The 21513-nt window shown below is 36.9% G+C and overlaps 3 protein-coding genes across 4 annotated transcripts; 1 reads left to right on the top strand and 2 right to left on the bottom strand.

The window, feature by feature from the left end:
* Positions 1-1340: 1340 nt before the first annotated feature.
* Positions 1341-8920, bottom strand: LOC147486897 (uncharacterized). Of its 2 annotated transcripts, XR_015202285.1 has the most exons (7): positions 8720-8920; positions 4347-4430; positions 4100-4243; positions 3662-3820; positions 3297-3370; positions 1532-1918; positions 1341-1479 (listed from the first exon to the last, which is right to left on the bottom strand). XR_015202285.1 is itself a non-coding variant. In XM_086572940.1 (2 exons), the coding sequence occupies exons 1-2, from the start codon at positions 8739-8741 to the stop codon at positions 6889-6891; spliced, it is 534 nt and encodes a 177-aa protein (XP_086429066.1). In that variant the 5' UTR covers positions 8742-8870; the 3' UTR covers positions 4441-6888. The 2 variants fall into 2 exon arrangements, 1 of the variants encoding a protein (XP_086429066.1); XM_086572940.1 differs by lacking the exons at positions 1341-1479; positions 1532-1918; positions 3297-3370; ... (1 more) ...; positions 4100-4243; positions 4347-4430 and adding an exon at positions 4441-7400 and having other exon boundaries at positions 8720-8870.
* Positions 8921-10820: 1900 nt separating this feature from the next.
* LOC147486896 (uncharacterized) lies at positions 10821-11611 on the top strand. Its single transcript, XM_086573882.1, has 2 exons — positions 10821-11049; positions 11193-11611. The coding sequence occupies exons 1-2, from the start codon at positions 10821-10823 to the stop codon at positions 11609-11611; spliced, it is 648 nt and encodes a 215-aa protein (XP_086430008.1).
* Positions 11612-20280: 8669 nt separating this feature from the next.
* LOC147486895 (uncharacterized) lies at positions 20281-20754 on the bottom strand. The gene has a single exon (XM_086573881.1). The coding sequence runs from the start codon at positions 20752-20754 to the stop codon at positions 20281-20283; it is 474 nt and encodes a 157-aa protein (XP_086430007.1).
* Positions 20755-21513: the final 759 nt, after the last annotated feature.

Below are 21513 nucleotides of genomic sequence, written 5' to 3'. Positions count from 1 at the left end.
TGAATTACATGTATTTTCCCAAACTAAACACCGAAACAATCAACATCCACAGAGTCATTTACACTCAAAATTTTCCATTGGGCGTTCAGTCATCTGTTATAATTACGACCAATGTGGCAAGGTGCAATGGCCTTTGTTTCTCCTGAATTGCTTCAATCCAAAGTGGGCAATACTGTCTACTATCTGCCTTCTATATTTCCTTTTAGGTGTTTTGTTTAATTTCTTGCAGTGATACTTTTGAGAATGGTACACTGAACTTGTCCAGTTTGAGTACTGTCCGCATCTGTTAAAGAATTTAAAAGAGGTACACACTTCTCCATTCAGTCATTTCTTGTCTATGGAGTGGTCTCTTTTTGACCAGAGTAGACTTAAGAGTGATGCTCAAGTTCAAACACAGAAATAACTGTCCATGCTCTTTGTTGACCAATACTCTAATAATATAATATTTAATGTGAATAGGCTTGGTAAGAATTCAACTCGAGGGGGTCACTCTCTAGTCTCGTGCATCAGCTTGAAACCGGAGACATCAGTCGTACTTACAAAGCAGTGAAAGCACGGCAAGATTACTAGGATCTGTCAATTTGCTCTTCTATTACACAAACTTCTCCAAATTACAGTAGTTACCAACATATTAGCATCTGATTCTGTTTGCCATTTTTCAGAACTAGGCAGTTTCCTTTGAAGTATGACCTTCAGCTATTGGTCTCAACTCTCAACTAGGGTGCAAGCTATGCTACGCACCAGTGCACGCCATATTGCAGTAGATTGTTCTCAAGGTGTCTAAGTAAATTATCTTTTTTTTCTGCATTATGATAATACAATTTTACTGTATCCTAAGGAGCTCCTCAAGTAGTCAGGCCAATTTTGGATGCATATCTTCTTCCTAAAATAGATGTTGCAAGAAGAATAGAAAGGCAACTGCCTAGAAAAGAGAATATAACATAACAGTCAAATAACACACATATTGTTTGCTTCGTAGCTAACACCCTTTTGCTTAAAAAAGAACAATTGCAAATCACATATAAAGTCACAATAGCACTTCTTCTTTATAGAACAATAGTTTAAATCATTGCCAAACTAACGTTTGTAAGCTTGACATATCATATCAAGTCGCCAACTAACAAAGTTGGTTAAACTTTCGGGTGATGATAGGATTGTTCTAAAAAACTAGGAAATCGAAAAACCGAACCGGGTAAAATTGACAATTTTTTACTTCCTCAATTTGAATATAAAGGCATAATTGACTGGTTAGGTCCGGTTTTTGGTTTAGAAATTTGGTTAACCGATATAAATCGAACCAAACCAAGTGCTAGATATATATAGAAATTTTAGAGGTTTTTTTTTACTATTTTTTTTTTGGCTAAATGGTTAATATTATTGAGCACTAAATTTGTTTCTTGTGATTGGAGTTACAGCTTGTCAACATACCTAAATTGGCACCAATACGATAATACTATTTAATATATTTATTAAAATTCACTTGGTTGGCACCAATACGATAATACTATTTAATATATTTATTAAAATTCACTTGGTTGGTGATCAATAAGCCCATATAGGCTTCAATTTGAAGTTTGATAGAAAGCCCTAATGGCAAGCCCCAAACCAACAACCGAACTGAATATTCGATTCGGTTTCATCTCGGTTTTTGTTCAAATTTGGCTCAGTTTCAATTTAGATTTTTAGAAAACCGAGAATATCAATTCAATCTACGGTTTCTATAGAAATTGGTAAAAACCAGACCGAAAACAACCCTAATACCAAAGGTTTGGGCTCAAGCCCCGCCAACATCAAAGAGTTACTAATCTCATTTAAAACATGCTTGCCAATCAAAAAAATATATCAAGTCGCCAAACTGTCATACATGCATGGTAATATCATATCATGCTGGACGTGCGATTTCAGTTCCTCTTGCAACCTGCAAGAAAAGAATAACTTATGAATGAGGCACACCGCACACCCATACTCAAATCTGGAACTCAAACCCTGGTAATCAGAACTTTGTATTTCGAAAAGATCATATGTGATTTTTTCAACATTTTTAAAGCACAACATCCATTTTAGTCTATAAAAGTGCAAACACTCCAAAAGTTCTTTAGTCTACTATATTTTTGTTCATTCTATTATATTTTCCATAAACAACTCCACCATATATTCTCATTCCATGTTAATCCAAATTCACGTCCTTGGGAATACAATAGGTAGTGGCAAAAGGTACTATGCTCAAGACAGTCGAGGACTTGGCTCTTCTCGCTCAACTGAACCTCAAAGGAAGAATCAAACCAGCAAATTGAATTATAGAAGTTTCTTGGATTCCACCTGACTGAGAAATAGTGAAAGCCAACACTGACGGCTCTTCTATTGGTAACCCAAGTGTTGGAGGCGCGGGTGTCATTTTCAGGACTCACAAAGTCACAAGTTGAACTTTTGGGAATACTAGTGCATGGACTAGGTGTTGTTACAAACTTTGAGGCTGAATGCACAGTCATAGTACTACTGGCTATGGAAATGGCAGTAGACAAAGGATGGAATAAGTTGTGGATTGAGAGTGATTCTATGGCTGTGATTCTGGCGGTTAAAGGTGGGACTCTACCTTGGACTATGAAAGCACGATGGCAGAAAGCAACATTACAGATGGAACAATGGTGGATCACTCGTACTCTAAGAGAAGCAAACTTTGGAGCCGACTCTACAACAAAAAAGGGTGCGCTCATGAGTACAGGAGACTGCCTATGGAGAACTACTAGGCCTGACTTCGTCCCAGCTACTGAATGTCCTTTCAAGACATACTATAGATTCGACCAGCATCTGCTTGTAGTATTTTGCTTTAACAGCCATGTAACAACAACACTCTTGATGTAAGATTCTTTTCTTTATAATATATCCTTACTTGCGTGCAGAAAAAAATAGGCAATGGTTATTACACTTTTCCCCACCCCAGCCACATATGTATAGTCCAGCTTTATTGCTGCATTGCAACAGCTCCAAGGGTACCCTATATTAAAGGTTCCATCAAATAGGTTTGGTGGAAAAAGGGAGTTTAAGTCTTTCCTTATAATCAGAGATCTCTAGAATTGTAGGGTAGTTCTTGAATTCAAACAACTATATATGCAGTGAGAGTATTATTTTCTCTATACCAAGAGATTGTTGCAAGAAAGAACCAACCATTCACTTGATTTCTACATACGCAGTCTTATGCAGCCATTGATATTCAACTCAACAATGATGCTAAGAATCAAGTGATTCTCTCTAATGTAGATCACAAAAGTATAATACATTTTGTAAAATAGAAGAACCTGGAAGACCTTCAGCAGTTTGGAAGTGTCCACCAAGTTGCAGCAGCACTTCAGACTAATATTGGTAATGAAATCTGTGAGAGGCAGTGAGATACATAAGCCTAAAGCAATTAATGTGTAAATAATGGTACAGTAGAGTCTTAATGAATTCAAATTTTCTATTTAGCTATTGAAGAATAAGAAGGCATGGAATTGTTGATCCAAACGGCTATATATCATCCAAGTTTGCACGGTATCTAAAACCATAATCATCGTTACATTCATTTTTTCATACTTAGTCATGTTAAGCATTGCCATTTGTGGAATATAGATGCAAATCTGAACCAAAACCAAGGAAGGAGATAAAGAAAATTTGAGTGCAATACCATCTTCTTCGCCCGCTTCAATGACAGTTTTAACAATTTGTTGCTCATTCATATCTCCCTGGGCTTACTGAAAATAATTAATATGTGGCAATCACCTTTCGAAGATCCTCAAGAATGGGAACGACACAATCATTCAAGGGTCTCAAAGTAATATATGTCCTGAAAAAAAAAATGTTGGAGCATAAGCCAAACAATAATTGAGATCATACACCTTATCCTTTATTTATATCTTTTATCTTCCAAATTTCTATTGTACGTGTAGCTGCATATGCACTTCAAAATTTAGCTGTATATTTGTAATGAAGCCTAAGTGATGAAACACCAAATGGCTTCATAAAGTTACTTTAGATGCAAGAGATATTCTAACTATCGAAGATTTGGATTATGTTTGTTTTTTACCCTACTTTATTTATGCTTTTCTAACTCCAAGCTAGTTACCTTAAACATGGATATCACTCCTGTAAACTTTAAATTGTTTCATATCATTATGGACTGCTTGAGTTGCTTTTCTATCATAGTCTCTATATGCTACAGCATACACACAAGGTCCATCTCTTTTCCCGGTATCAAAAGTAATAATGGCTGCAACAAATAAAAAGTAAGTTACGCAAACGTAAGCAGCGGCCAACAACCTGCCTCAAAGGTGCCACCGCACTAAAGAATGGCAATAAAACAGTAAGTATACCTGAAAAAACCAAAAGAACAATGGTCGTTTGGCTCTAAAATAGAGCTTGAGCAACTTCCTTCAAGAATGATAGTCATTGTGGAACTGTCAAAATGCAAATCAGAAAGTTGCCTCTGACTAATTAAGCCCAAGTTGGAAAATTAATCAAAGTATCTCAATTTTATATTAAGCATAGCCATCTGAAATTCAGCAAGTATATTGAATTCGTAAAGCTTGACAACCGAATTAAATTTTCATGTGAAATCAACTTAAATCAATAGTGTGCATACTGTGCTGCATTCTTCTTCAAAATTGATGATTACATGTGCAAATGATAATTCTGATACTAAACCAGCAGAAAGTAAATGCTACTGATTCATTTCTCAACTTTGTAATGTCCACCGTGATTAATCAAATTAAACACAGAGATGATCCACCAAAGGATTATGATCACTAGAAATACAGCTTTGGTAAAAGGAAGGTTTATGATAATCAAAATTTCTTTCTGAAGACGATGAGCAAAACTAAAAGCTGAAGTGTTAGAAACAAATCATGCTGATAAAGTGATGAAACTATAAAATGAAAGTCTCAAACTCGAGATGATTTCTCAATTATTGAAGGTATGCATTATAGTTTACAAATGGAAATAGTAAATTATTATTGATCACTATTTACATTTAATGTAAAATTTAATGGAAAATAACACTTTTCTCTTCGTCGGTTACCACCCCTATGTATAGCACACGTATGATTCACTTCTTTTAGAAAATAGCAAAAAAGACACGTGTTTAGCAAATTATGCGACTACACATACAGTCCTTTGAGAAAAGAAGTATTTCTCAAACAACAAACTTGACATTGATTAAAGCCAATGTCCACACCATATCTGGTCCTACAAATATGATTGAAGGCTCTGGCAGAGCCAACATTGAATTACCTGGAGGAACTAAGCTTACCAGAAGCCCTTTATTTAGCTAGATCTAGAAGAAATATACCAAGATTCAAAGACATTCCTCTTAATGGATACCACATTGAGACTACAACTGAAAATGAGACAGAGTATCTCTATATAACTTCAAACATCTGAAGCCAAAAACATATTTTAAAGAAACTTCCTAGTTCTTCAGTGGATGACCCTTTGTGTTCTTGATGATATGTCATATCGTTGTTGATCTTGGATGACTAAGACTGTCATGCCATACCATAAACAACTTCTTGTCAAAAAACTTTTGGCTCATGACAACATAGGCTTCAACTGTATGAATAGTTGTATGATACAACTCTGAGGAGAGACGAGAAGATCAGTCCCAGCCATATCACAGTTTATAACATGGGCATATCAATCCCACACCCTGCTACATCTGTCGCAACAAGAACTAATATAGTTCTGACTGGCGGAAGCTTCAGTTTAATAGAATCTACACTTTAATTGAAACACAATTTAAAGAAGACCAAAAATCACTCTTTTATTGAATCTCTCAATCACATAAACTTCAACACTGAGGAACCCTAATTACAAACTCTTATTTAAACTAAACCTAGAAAGCATAAACCAATAGTAACATGACATATGCCACAACTAACTAATGGACTCGAACCATGGGCTTGGACTCAACTAAAGGGCTCACGCCCATAAATTGTAGAGAGAACATAGGCGCACGCCTATGACACTGACAGACTTGACAAATGTTCTACATCACTCTCCCCATGTTGACGAAGCTTGTCCACAAGCTATAGCAGTGGAGCGTCTGAAGCTGGAAACACTGACAAAGCTTCATGCTGGAAATCTAGGACAAGATCAGGTGGCTTGGCAAACAACATCTTCGACCTCATCTTCACCTTCAGCTAATAAAACAGGGCGCTTCTTCTTATTAGGACACTCGGCAACAATGTGACCCATAATGCCACATTCAAAGCACTTTCTAGCAGCACTATGTCCCAGCAGCCGACACAGGAGTAGCAGCTGAAACTACACTTGCAAAACTGTAACTACACTCGCAGAACCAGTATAAGGTGAAGAAGTCGTACTAGGTGAAAACACTATTTCAGCATGCAATGCATACTTAAACGCGGTAGCCATGTCCTCAATCTCAAACATGTTAAGTGCTTCACGAATTGACTTGCGCAGGCCATTCAAATAACGACCCACCCTCTATTCATCAGTTTCAACCAACCCAGCACGAGTACACAACAACTGAAACTGCTCAGTATATTCTTGAACCGAAAACAACTGTTGTTTCAAATTCTATAGACGAATGAACAAATCTTGTTGGCACTGTTTAGGAACAAAATGTGCATATAACTCTCGGCGCATACTAGCCCAAGTGCAAACATTCCTATAACCTTGATTAACCCTCCGCATATTTAATTCATCCCACCACACCAAAGCATAACCCTTCAACTTAGTGGCTGCTAATTTAACCTTCTTTCCATCATATAAGTTTTTATAATCAAAGGCCTTTTCAATTTGATTAAGCCAATCAATAAACTTGTCAGGATCAAGTTTACCATCAAACGTAGGCACATCGATTTTAATATCACCTGCCTGACTCCTCTCCAACATTCAAAGGAAACGATTAACATCAACAACCCCATTATCAATATTCTGAACACCATGATCTTCATCCAAATAATTAAAATGGTCATACCTTTCAAAATCACCTGCCTGGCGATTAGGTTCACAGTCTGCCCTACGACCACTTCGGTCAGTAGAAAGAGAAGAAGGAGGAGATGGAGACCGACCCCCATTCTCTTGCCTTGCATTGCGAGAAATGGGTTGTTCCCAAAAATTCCTATCACCATCAACCCAGCGCTGCACAGGACGTTGGTAACCACGACCTCTGCCTCGAACCTGATTAACACGCGGAATCTCACACCCTTGTGGAGGAAGACGCACACCTCTAGCTGCCTCTTGCATTGGTAGCTCTCGATTTTGGCCATTAGGGTTTAACCTTGGCTGAAAAATCGGATCTTGTGGCCCTTGGGGGCGCACGACAGGTAGCTGTTGGACTGGTGGTGGCACTATAGGTGGAACATGCAGAGGGGGTTCACCAACATCTTCATTACCTTGACCATCTATAACAATAGGTTGTACATTATGCAGTCACAGGTGGCGATGGCTAGGCTCCAGCGTCTAGCCTAAACCCTAGGGGCATAACCTCTGAGCCTAGGCGATCGACTGGCTCATGCCTCCTATCTGTTAGTACTATACTGTCTCTTGATCTTTCATACAATTGTAATCATACAAAAAAAAATATATTGTGATGCATGAGACCTATTAATATACAAATATAATTAAGTAATAATGCAAAATCATAAGTACAAAACTACGTACTAGATGTGAGGGTAACAAATAAAATCATTGACATCATGAAATAAAGCTATCCACAGCTCCAGTTTCACTTTTTAGGTTGAGACAAAAAGCAACCCAGTTCTCAAATGCAGACCCATCCCCAAATGGGAAACTGTTAGAGTTGTGTGGAGTTTGATCATCCACGATCACTACACTCCAGGTAATGCCACTATGCAGATGGCAAATCAAGCTTGCGGGTGGTACAAATCTTAGCTGAGTGGCATTGGGGAAATGCCCTCGAGGCATACTTTCCTCTTTTTGGTTATGGAATTAATTATAGAAGACCCTGAGACACAATTTCCTCAAGGTCGCAAGAGACCTTCAATCTATTAATATTTGACTGTAATTATTTCCAAGGCACAACAGCATTGGGAATGGTTGGAGAGGTGTTTGGATGGAAAAAGGCTAAGTTACATTGACACTGACAGGTGTGTCCATATCCGACACAGATATGAAGAGTCGGACATGGCGAATGTTTGGATATTGAAGTATAGCACATACAATGTGTGTCCGATATGTATCCGACCCAGATTTTTTAAAATAGGGCATGTCCATGTAAAAAAGTGAAAGAGTGAACCGAATAAAAAACTTTAACTAATATTATAGGCTCGTGTTTGTTATATTGTGCCCTTTGCTGAGCCTATCCCTAGAAGAACGCCTAAGCCTAGATGAACCTATATCAGCTAGACATCGCCTGGGTAGGCTTTCCAGTAGTCCCTAGCACCTACGCTCGCTTTTGACTGCATAGTCATTAAACTCATTACATTACAATCCATATTTTTTTGCTATAATATTTACCCCACTAGTACTACACATTGAAACTATTTAAATCCTATAAATTCGGTGGACAAGTTGGGGTTCTATTCTATGGTGCCTCTGGCACCTGTCATTTCTTTGTGACGAGATTATTTGAAGAATCAAAGGAAACATGTCATAAATAAACTACAATTACTCGCAGTAAAAATATGAAGAAAAAAAATCCTTAACGAATTGAAGCAATAAATAATCCAAGATTTGTAAATGAAGAGGAGAGGAGTATTACCTTCAAGTAATTCAAAATGCATTACAATTTTTTTGGTTTTGGTTTCAGAGTTTCAAAAGGGATCTAAATTTTGTAAGAAGAGTAAAGTTTTCGAGAGGGTGGAATGCTGACTCGACATGCTATCATGGGCACATAGCAAAAGTGTAAGTGGGCGAGGCCTGGACATACTTGGTCCGGTTCGAGTCGAGCCCGTTGTGGATTGAACAATCCTCAATCTAGACTGGTGGAACAAATCAATTAGGTCAGTAAATCAGGTGGGACACATCAATTGTGTGGGATAGTTTAGCTATGGGAAAGAAAACATTCAAAAAATGAAAAAAAAATTGGGATCCATGCATCTCTTAATTTTTAAAAGAGCAGTGCTATACGGACCTAATTTTTAGACCTACTATTGCGACTCACTATTTAGATAACGTTAGTTTGCATTGAATTACACACAGACACCGTGTCTCGATATAAATCAATAGTTATTATTAGTAAGTTGGTTAAGTAGATCAAATTATAAATATGTGCAGTGGCGGAGCCACGTTGTAGTGACATGGGGCATGTGCCCCAGGTGAAATTGTCCAAAAAAAAAAACTATGTATCAGTTAGGGGTGGGCAATTGGCCGGGTCGGGCTAGCCCGGCCCTAAACATTTAAAGGCCCTTTAGATATTAAGGTTGGGTCAGCCCGACCCTAAAGTCATCATAGAATCGGGTCGGGCCGAGTCACAAGTCTAAATCTCAAGCCTTGACCCTATCCTAAGCCCTTTTTAAAGGCTTTAGGGTCGAGTTTTAGGACCGGGCCTATATATTTTTTTTGTTTTACAAATGCCATTTTTCAAACAAAGGTTGTTTTTTTGGTTTCTATGTTACAAATGTCTGTTATGTATTTCGCTTTAATGGTGTAGACAGAAACCTTTAGTTCTAGACTGGATGTGAATAAAAATATAATTTATAAGAAGTAAGTGGGAAAATAAATTGAAAATAATAAGTTCTAGACTTTGATTTGATGATCAAAAGAATAAAGTCGTATTTTTTATTAGGCTAGTGCTCATTGTTCTTCATGACTGCTAGATAGGTTGACAAGTTTTTGTTATATAAGACAAGTTATTGGAAGTACATTTGGGTGTAAGTGATAAAATACAAAGGACAATGTTATTTTAATTTAAAATATTTAACAAAGAGTTGGATAATTATGGTACTTGTATTTATAGTGAAAATATAAAACTATAACTAGGGCTTGGTTAGGGCTGAATTAGGGTCGGGCCTATGTTTTTCCTTAACCTTAGCCCTAGCCCCTCGCCTCTAAAGGCCTTAGGGTCGGGTCGGCCCTGTCCTAAACTCTGTGAGGGCTTTAGTTGTGAGGGCTTTATAGGGCTTAGGGTCGGGTCGGTTAGGGTCGGGTCGGTTAGGGTCGTTAGGGCCAAATTCCCACCCCTAGTATCAGTGCATCACTTAATCACTGTAGGCTAATCCCAATAGTCCAACACCTTGACTTTTTATAATATAATAAATCATTAATCAAGTAGTGTGGTTGTGTGAGTGAGAACAAAACACCCAAGCCCAACCAATTGAACTGGACATAAAATAAAAAAGGTTTCTCACTTTCTTACCTCCTCGTACAGATTAAAAAAAATGGGGTTTTCATTTTTCAACATTTTGATTTCAAAAATTCAAACTAGGTGCTGCTAGCCGGCCTCCTGCTACTACTACACTTATTCAAAGCTTCTTTTCTTCAATTTTCATTATCCATTTTTGATTTTCTACAGTGGTATCTCTCTCTATCTTAGTAGACGTTTGTTTATTTTTTTTTTATTTCAATAATGAAAAATTAGAGAATCGATAGTTTGTTTCAAAAAAGGAATCATGAAGATGTGTCTAATCCAGTGGCTCCTATTCAAAATATTCATAACAATGAGAAAGTGGAGATGGAGCCTAGCTAGATCGAAAAGATAAATCTAACTTGTATTGAGGTTGATGTGTCGAATCTTGAATCCGATCCTGGTTTATGACCTAAAGTTTATGATTATCATCCAAAGGATCAAGAAGCTGTTAGAAGGGTGTACTTGCTAAGAGGGCCTAGTCAACTATTTCAAGCTCACTATCCACCAACACAAGATGGAAATAAGGTTCGGCGTTTCAAGAAAGACTAGCTTTTTCACTATGTATGGAAATTGGTTGGAGTATAGCATTCACACGGATGCTATTTTTGCTTACACTGTTATTTGTGGAGGCGAGAGTCTGGAGATAATAGGGATGCTTTCATCAATGGTGGGTTTAGGAGTTAGAAAAATTGCAGAAGGATTGAAGATCATGTTGGGAACCATAATAGTGCTCATAACGAAGCGTGTATGAAAAGTGAGAATCTAATGAAGCAAGACCAAAACATCAAGAACTTAATTGTCAAGCATTCGGACCAAGAACGGATTAACTATCACTTCATTTAACTGCTTCAATCTCTTGATGTTATCCGATTTCTTTTGCGTCAAGGATTAGCTTTTCGTGGTCATGATGAATCTGAAAGCTCTAAAAACAAAGGAAGTGTCCTTGAGCTTTTAATATTCTTAGCTTTTCACAATAAAGTTGTTGACATTGTTGCTCTTAACAATGCTACGAAAAATCTCAAATTGACATCACTTGATATTCAGAAGGCTTTAGTAAATGCAACTGCTGTTGAAACTGTTAATGCTATTATGAAAGACCTTGGTGAAGAATTATTTGCCGTTTTGATTGACGAAGCTCGTGATACGTCGATTAAGGAGCAAATGGCTATTTGTTTGCGATATGTTGACAAGAAAGGTTGTGTGATAGAGCGGTTTGTAGGCATGATGCATGTCCCTGATACTATATCAGCTTCACTCAAGACATCGCTTGAAAAATTCTTCGGCATGCATGGATTGAGTGTCTAAGACTGCGTGGTCAAGGGTATGATGGGGCTAGTAATATGCAAGGGTAGTTCAATGGGTTAAAAGCGCTCATTTTGAATGAGAACAAGTCTGAAATCTATGTACATTGTTTTGCACATCAACTTCAGTTGGCGCTTGTCCATGTCACAAAAGATATCAAAGAGATTGCTTCATTTTTCACCTCTATTAGCAATGTGGTGAATGTTGTTGGGGTCTCTTGCAAGCGTAAGGACAACTTTCGAAAGAAAGAAGCTGCTAGAGTGTTTGAGCAACTTAAAAATGGTGAACTATCAAGCGGTAAAGGACTAAATCAAGAGCTTGGTGTTAAAAGACCTAGCTACACACGTTGGGGATCACATTATAGTACATTAGTTAATTTCACTGTTATATTTCCCTCCGTGGTTGAAGTTCTTGATGAAGTGATAGAAGAGAGCTCAAGTTTAGATAAAAAAGGAGAAGCACAAGCTTTATTAGATTTGATGCACTCGTTTGAGTTCATTTTCATCTTGCATTTGATGAAGAATCTATTGGGAATCACTAATGATCTTTCAAAAGCATTGCAACAAAAAAAAAAAAAATAGTGAATGTTTCAACTTTATATTAGTAAAAGTATGCAAGGAGCGTTTGCAGAAAATGAGGGAATGTAGTTGGGATTCACTACTAGGCGAGGTTTCTACATTTTGTACAAAACATAGTATAGATATGCCTCAAATGGATGCTAAGTTTGTTCATCGAGGAAGATCCCGAAGAAAAGCAGAGTATGCAACTAATTTACATTATTATCAGGTTGGATTATTTTATGGTTGTATCGATAAACAACGTGTTAAGCTTGATAACCGTTTTGATAAGGTGAATACGGAGTTGCTTCTTTATATGGCTTGCTTAAACCCCAATGATTTGTTTGGTGCGTTTGATACTAACAAGTTGATTCGTCTTACTGAATTTTATCCTGCTGATTTCTCCGAGCAAGAGCATATTATAACACCCCATTTTTTTTTATATTTTCCTAGTACAATAAATAATAATAATAATAATAATAATAATAATATATAAAATAAAACAAAAATAGAATAAATATTAGTTAAGGATAGGAAACCCGTGGGTAAAGAGGATAAACCCTCTTCCCTGTTTTCAGGGGTTTTAAAACAAAAAAGAACACAGAAGAGTTTACATAGGAGTTTACACTGGGAGTTTTTTTATACAGAGGGAGTTTTACACAGAGAATAGTTTTACGCATGGAGGGAAAAAGAGGCTTTTGCTTGATATCTACTAATAACAGGAGCGTATCACGGGTAAGTAGATAATACATCTTTCACTGAACATGCATTCTTACGCCTGTTTTTAAGTTTATTGATAAAGATATAAGTTTTTCTACTCATTTATTCTTTTGCTCATTCTGTGCTCATTCTATATGCGGCCGAATTTGGAATACATACTGTTGTTCATACTGTCGAATATTAATTGATTTGTATGGTTTATCTACTGCCTATTTGTCACTGCCCAAATTTCTAAACAATTACAAAGTGGATATTTGAAATATAAATATTTCAAACATCACTATGTTCAATTGTCTAAAACCCAGGCTATGACGGGGTGGATACAATACATACAAACACCTTAAAAACCATATCATAGAAGAACCAACTTTAAATAAATAATCCCAATATTTATCCGCCATCACTTTATTAATAGTCTATCTTCCGTCCCAAAAAAACATCAAACAAACTCTAAGAATAAAAATCCTCACTACCATATTCTTATGTCATACTGAAAGTGTAAACTACGTTATTACATCCTTCCAATAAGAATCAGACCTAATGAAAGAACTAACGGACTGCTCTAGGAAAGAATCCAAATCACACGCCGTGGTTCCACTGCCTTCCACTTATGTTCCTAAGAACACACCCACGTTGCCAAAACAAAACAAACATGGGTCAGCAAAATGGAATTTGCTGGTATGAGTAGACTAACAACATAAAACATTTCCAGACTTTAATTATCCAAACAAACACTTTATATGTACCCATAACTTAACCATTCTCAGCTTGGAAGACAGGTAGTTTCGTCATTTCAACCGGCATAGTTTCTTCCAAAGCAAGACTTCCATTCTATTAACTCATTATAATAACTCATTTTAATAACTTAGTAATTGAATTAAATCTTACCGATATCCACTTCTGTATAAGGGTAGGACAGCGTCCCTGCACAAATTAAGTCCTACCCTCCTGCAAACGGAAGTTAGAAATTCTAAATAAACATATGTAGATATTTTATAAGTATTCAAATGCAAGTCAAAGCACACCCGCACAATCAAATCAATTTCTCTTATTAATTAATCGATTACTTTTCTTATACACCCACCCTTTAGTACCTAATCCATGATTTGCACTCCATACATTTGCCAAATCACACATTCATGTGTGCCTCTCTCTCACCGAATACCACGATATCATAGCCATCTCTGGGATTTCATACACAAATTTCACAGCTTCTTTGGGCATAAAAACTCAGGTCATTCATGGCACATTCAATTAATATCTTAGGTCATTCCCGCCACATTCAAGGAATACATATCATATCACTAACGGGTCATTCATGGCACATTCAATGAATACACAGGTCATTCATGGCACAGTCAATGAATACCCATTTATAACACTAACGGACCATTTATGACACATTTAATAAATGCCCACCTACCCACCTATCACATGACATCACCAGTCATAAAATCTCATTTCCAAAACTTGAGACGTGGAGAGTTCTAAAAGGGTGTGGTAAATTTATTGAGAACATTATTGAACTTTATTGCATATATTCTTTTAGAGCAAGGAGGAGTATCTTGATTTGTGTATTATTGTTTATACGTTATTAATTATATCGATGTCTAAGTGTTATAACGTCGTATATCATAAAAGAGTTATAGTAACAATGAAATTTTACATAATAGTTAATACACATACACACGTATATATAAAAAAGTCTTAGCCTAAAGCCAAGCACGCTAATAGTCCTAGACCTAATCCTAGCCAAGTCAAAGGTCAAACTTGGTCAACTAGTCAAAGTCAACCCTGGTCAACAGCAGTCAACCAGTCCTAAACTCATCTAAACAAATCCAAAGACTAAGGCCCAAAAATCTTTAACCTTTCCCAAGCCCAACTAAAATAAATTAAGCCCACATGCCTTATTTCGGCCCAAGCCCAAGCCAAAAAAAAAAGCATAATCGCTGGAGGTAGTCCCCTTCTTCTTCCTCATCTCATCAGCTCATCTCCGTTGAATCATCGACCACAACGAGACCACCAAAGACCATGAAACGGTTTGTTTTTGTTCCCCCTCAAAAGCCCAACCTATTAGTATAATCAAAACTCGAATCTCTCACTACTCCAAAATCGCTTTTGACGCCATTAACAAACTTTGGGAGCTTCAACAACACCCATATAAACAACCAACATCTACCCATCATCCTCCAACAAAAACCCAACAATATGTGTCACGCCCCTGACCCACCACACATCCCGAGGACGTGGAGATGAATCACGAGGCGTTACGCTTTCCAAATTTTATTAAAATTTCTGCGGAGTTTCCTTTGTTTTATCGACGTTTCGTATACTAAAACCTGTCATAACCTGGAAATCGCATAATTCACCCTTCCAACAACCATATATATATTACTCTTAACTTTAGATACGACAGGGATATATCTGTATATCTACAAAATTGTTTAAGTGAGAACCGTTACCCAAATATATCGATTATTACATCAAAATGAACTGGCTCTTTATATACAACCAAAAATGAACTAGACTCTCTATATACAACAAAATAACTTGACTCTGTCCCTCGTCAAGCATAGGGGAAACCACCCAAATCCCCATAACCATCATCACTAGTGGTAGGGAAAATCTCCTCCGCAACTGGTTCGTCTGAAATGTTAATGTAGGATGAGCAAAACAACTATGCCCAGTAGAAACGCACATAACCAATAAATAGTCTATTTATAGCAAAACATTTAAAATATGCAGGATTTCCATAATAATAATCAAAATATCGTGACTATATAATAAATCACTAACTAGCATAAATCATATCGGCATGCTTCTTTAATACTCAAAATAGATTTTTCACAATCATCATACAACTAATATATTGTGGCCGCTGCATCCTATTAGAATGGTGAGGGTACGACTGGTACTCAGCCCCAGTCTTAGGCATATCTCGGTTCAGTACTTTCCAGTGTGAACCATGCACCGTTGTTTTCCTGATTTTACCGGCAGGAAGCTGAAATGCAGTTGTTGTGATCTTACACACAAAACCTAAAGCTTTTAGGGCTCAGGTGGGCCCTATGACCACGACCACCATACGGGCTGTCACCTAACTTACTGTGGTCAACCGTTCGATGACTACAGACTGCTTAGGATCCTGACACATGTCCAGGAGTGGACTAAACTCTCACTCCTCACGTCTAAACCTCATTGAGGTAACATGTGACCTTACACAAGCTAAGCACCATACAACGTGACATGTACAAGCATGGTTATCTAGAAAAGTAGAAAAGGAATTCCCGGACTACATCCTGTGATGCATCCCTTTAAAGATGGCCCACCACCTCGAAAGGTGTACACCACAGTTGTAAATCCTAGAATGAACTGTTGTCTCCAGAAATGCGACAACAATTCCTTCTTTATAGGAATTCACAATTTCTTTTCTAAATCCCCTCGTGATAAGCATAGTAATATATACTCATATTACCGGTTATTTTCAAATACTATAAATACATATTTAGTTTTCCTTTCAAACTGTTGGTTCTGTATGTGTGAGTTCCTGGATTTTCAACAATCGATTAAATACAACCTATGACTCCCAAACGGGCCAGTCATAGTAAATGACAACCTATGATTCCCAAACGACGAATCATAGAAAATAACAATGAACTATATTCATGGAACAATCCAGAACCTCACACATAGTTACAAACACCCGGGTAATTCTTACCCACATTACAAAATCCATCTCTTTGTCTCCTTACTGAGACAAGAGATGAGAGCCCTTCCCAAAACCAGTTTTGCTCTTTTAACGAAAGAAAACAATCCCCACTACCTAGATTTCACAAAACTCATTTTTCACCCAAAAGCTATCTATATATCTAGTTTTTATCGAGGAAAAATACGAATGCAAAACATGAATATCACATATATATGCATGGTTGATAAGCAACTATCTTTTACCAATTTAAACCAATCAAATCATGCATGAAAATAAGCATGCTAGATATTGGTATGTAAGTTCCTACCTTAGCAAGCTCCATTTCTCCTCAAGTCCCACTTAACCGAATCCACTCGTATTTAATTCCTATAACATCATATATATATATATATATATATATATATATATATATATATATATATATATATATATATATATATATATATATATATATATGTAGGTTATTAGAATTTATAAAACTAATGAGTAATTCTTATCTAATGTAAGCTGAGAAGAAATCTCGATGCTAAGAATTTGTGTTTCCGGTAACTTTTCCTCTAACTATGGTTACCAGTTGTTACAGGCCATTTCTAACACTATTCCTCTGACAGGTCTCTGCATGCCTTTATGCCCACACCAATCATATCACTTCCACTAACTATTAAGTTTTTTTTTCTCAACTCCAACTACCAACAAATTCCACACCCTCAATTCACATTAAATTTAGTAATAACTAAGTGTGTGTTCTTTCTCATTCAATCATTAATCAACATGATCTTAAACAAAGTATAGAACTAACATAAACTTCTCTAAAATAGAATGAATATATAATAATTCTTACCAAGCTAGTAAAATATAGCTCCTTACCTTTCTTCTCTACCAATTTCACTCAACTCTATCTTCTCCAACAGCTACTGCCGAAATACATCACCCCCAATTCAATTATTTCCATCAATACATCAAATCCATCGAATTTGAGTCTAATCTAGCTATTTGGGAAGAAATTAAACTCACCTTTTACCTTGGTACGACGCAATTCCAAGGAATTTTGAATCCTCACACTTGAGTTTAGTGTTTTAAGGATTGGGTGTTAAAACTTTAGGATTGAATTAATGGAAATTGGGCAGCTTTGGTTTTCTCTCTCCTAGGGTTCTAAGTGGTTGGTGAAATGGAGAGGAAGAAGAAAAATTGGGTATGAATTGGTTTGGTGCGATTTCTATGCGTATTAGCTAAGGGTTAGGTAATAAGACCATCCTACCCTTACCTTGTTATCTATTATCAAGCAAGGGCTTGATCACAAGCTCTCGCGTGTAACGTCTAAGTTTGTGCACGTTATACAATAATTGCGAAGTTATCGTCAAATGACTTAACCTGTCTCAAGTTTCTGAGTTTACAAGCGATAGACTCGTATTGACTATGCAAGTATTTAGTTATGCGTACACGAATTTACTATGTATCGAATTATTTTATCACTTATTATTTATCTTCTTTTTCGATCTTCGTATATTATAAGTAATCAGTGATATGAAACCTTAGAATTTTTCAAGTGGTTTTTCCTTAACTAACTTGGTTTCTCAGTCGGTGTTAAATCAATTTACGTTACGTCAGGCTAAACGTCTATCTGACTGGCCACGTACCTAATCATCTCTAGGTTTCACGTGTCATTTACTAATTTACCCTTAATAAGAATTCAGGACTTTACACTATGTTATAGTCAAAACTCGAATCCCTATTCCTCACAAATCGCATTTTAATGCCATTACTGCCTTTCAAAGCTTCAACAGCACTCAAACAACAAAACTCGAAACAAACCAACCAAACGACATAATCCACAACCTATATGATCATTCCAACAATTCAACAGTCCCACAAAACCTCTACACTTAATATATCAACCATTAACAATTTAGAACCATTCGAATGAATTAAAAGAACAGTGGATAAACCATACAAATTAAATAAATATTTGACAGTATGAACAATAGTATGTATTCCAAATTTTGCCGCATATAGAATGAGCATAAAGAATATAAAATGAGCACATAATGAGTAGAAGAATAAATGAGCATAAAAACTTATATCTTTGTCAGTAAACAGGCGTAAGCATGCATGTTCAGTGAAAGATGTATTATCTACTCACCCGTGATATGCTCCTGCTATCAGCTATCTATCAATAGATTTCCAACAAAAATCCTCTCTTCTCCTTTATGTGCAAACCTCATTTTTTTTTTTTTTTTTTCTTCTGTGAAAAGATAAACTCTCTCCGTGTGAACTCCTCTGTAGGTAAAAAATAGGGATGAAGGTTTATCTCTCTACCTACGGGGTTTTCCTATCCTTGACTAATATTTATCCTATTTTTGTTTTATCTATTCTTATTCTTATTCTTATTCTTATTATTATTATTATTATTATTATTATTATTGTACTAGGAAAATATAAATAAAAACAAAAAAATGGGGTGTTATAATATATACACCTTAAAAGGATCTCGCCCCGAGATTCAAGGTAGAGTGTCAGAGAAAAGCTCAGGATGCATCTGTCTTACTTTATCTTCAAGTTCCCAAGTCACATCATTTTCCCTTTCACTCCACTACACTTTCACTAAGTTTACAATCCTCCTCCTAAGGTATTTCACATCGCTATCTACTACCGTGATAGGCCTCACTGTAAAAGTTACATCATCGTTCAACTCTAGCTCTGCTGGCTGAAAAATCTTGGTAGGATATTTCACACATTTCCGTAGCATAGACACGTGGAAGACATCATGAATCATCGCTAAGTTAGGCGGCAAGGCAAGACGGTACGCCAAACTACCAACGGATGCTACTATCTCATATGGTCCAATATACCGTGGACTTAACTTTCCTTTCATACCAAACCTCATAACTCCTCTCATAGGGGAAACCTTCAAAAACACAAAATCGCCTATAGAAAACTCAACCCGTTTCCTCTTCAAATTTGCATAACTTTTCTGCCTACTTTGTGCTGTCTTAATCATTTCTCTAGTGACTCTAATATGTTCAGATGTCTCTCTCACTATCTCAGGCCCAAGTAATACTCGATCTCCCACGTCTGCCCAACAAGCAGGTGATAGACATGGACGCCCATACAAAGCCTCAAAGGGTGCCATACCGATGCTCGATTGGAAACTATTATTATATGCATGCAAACTCCACCAAAGGCAAATGCTCCTCCCAACCTCCACCAAAATCCATTATGCAAGATCGTAACATATATTCTAATATCTGATTCACCCTCTCCGTTTGTCCATCTGTCTGAGGATGATAAGTAGTACTCATCGCCAAATTAGTACACATAGCACGCTGAAAACTCTTCCAAAACTCGGAAGTGAACAAAGGATCTCGATCTGAAACAATACTCACTGGAATCCCATGTAACCTAACCACTTCCCGAATGTACAAGAAAACCAACTTATATGTATTTCTACGCACGTCAATTGGAATGAAATGAGCAGACTTCGCTAAATGATCAACAATAACTCAAATAGATTCATTACCTCTCCGAGACTTAGGCAAGCCATCAATAAAATCCATACAAATGTGCTTCCATTTCCACATCGGTGTCTCTAATGGTTGCAATAATCCAGAAGGCCTCTGATGTTCTGCCTTAACCTGCTGACAAGTTAAACACTAAGAAATATATTCTCCGATATCTCTTTTCATCCCTTCTCACCAAAAGGTCCTCTTCAAGTCATGGTACATCTTCGTTCCTCCAAGATGAATTGTAAACCGAGAATGATGAGCTTCATATAATATCTTCTTCTTTAACTCTGCATCATCTGGTACACACAATCTCCCATGAAATCTTAATCCTCCCTCAGAATCAACTGCCCAATCAGATGGACAATCATCTAAAATATCAATGACCAGATCATCTAACCTACCCAAAAGAAATGGGTCTCTGTGTTGCATGGCAATCACTCTACTGAAAATCACCGGCCTAACCTCCAAACTGCATATATACCCTTCATCTGTACCTGGTTTAGTCCTGACGTCATAAGCTACTATAGTCTCCAAACTCTTCCACTTTTGCACCATAAGAGTGGTCAAAACATAAGGCAATCGACTAAGTTCATCAACAACTACATTGCCCTTGCCTCGGTGATATTGAATCTCGAAGTCATAACTACTTATGAATTCCATCCATCTATGTTGTCTCATGTTCAACTCTTTCCATGAATAAAGATACTTGAAACCCTTGTGATCTGTGTAAAGCTTGAATTTCTCACCATATAAATAATGCCTCCACACCTTCAAAGCAAAAACCATTACCGCTAACTCCAAGTCATGAGTAGGATAACGTCTCTCGTGTATCTTCAACTGTCGTGAAGCATACAACACCACCTTCTGGTGTTGCATTAACACACAACCCAAACCAGTTCCACTAGCATCTGTAAAAACCACTAGTTTTTCGACTGTAGTCGAGATTACTAGAATTGGAGCTGTTGTCAACCTCTGTTTCAATTCTAAGAAAGCCTTCTCACAATCATTAGTCCACATAAACTTTACATCCTTCCTAGTTAACTTCGTGAGTGGAGCTGCAATAAGTGAGAACTTCTCAATAAATCTCCGATAATATCCAGCTAACCCCAAGAAACTCCTAATCTCTGTAACAGTGGTTGGTTGTTTGCATTCTTTCACTATAGCAACCTTCTCAGGGTTTACAACAATCCCCTCACTAGATATCACATGTCCTAAGAAACAAATTTCTTCTTCTCAAAAATGGCACTTGCTAAACTTAGCATACAACTTCTGTTCTCTAAACGTCTGCATCACTATCTTCAAACACATTTTATGTTCTTCTGTGTTTTGTAAATACACTAAAATATCATCAATGAAAACAACCACAAATTTATCCAAATAAGGCCAGAAAATACGATTCATAAGGTCCATAAAGAATGC

Source organism: Coptis chinensis, chromosome 7 (assembly GCF_015680905.1).
Source record: "Coptis chinensis isolate HL-2020 chromosome 7, ASM1568090v1, whole genome shotgun sequence".
Taxonomy (NCBI): Eukaryota; Viridiplantae; Streptophyta; class Magnoliopsida; order Ranunculales; family Ranunculaceae; genus Coptis; species Coptis chinensis.
This window is presented reverse-complemented; position numbering and strand designations above follow the sequence as displayed.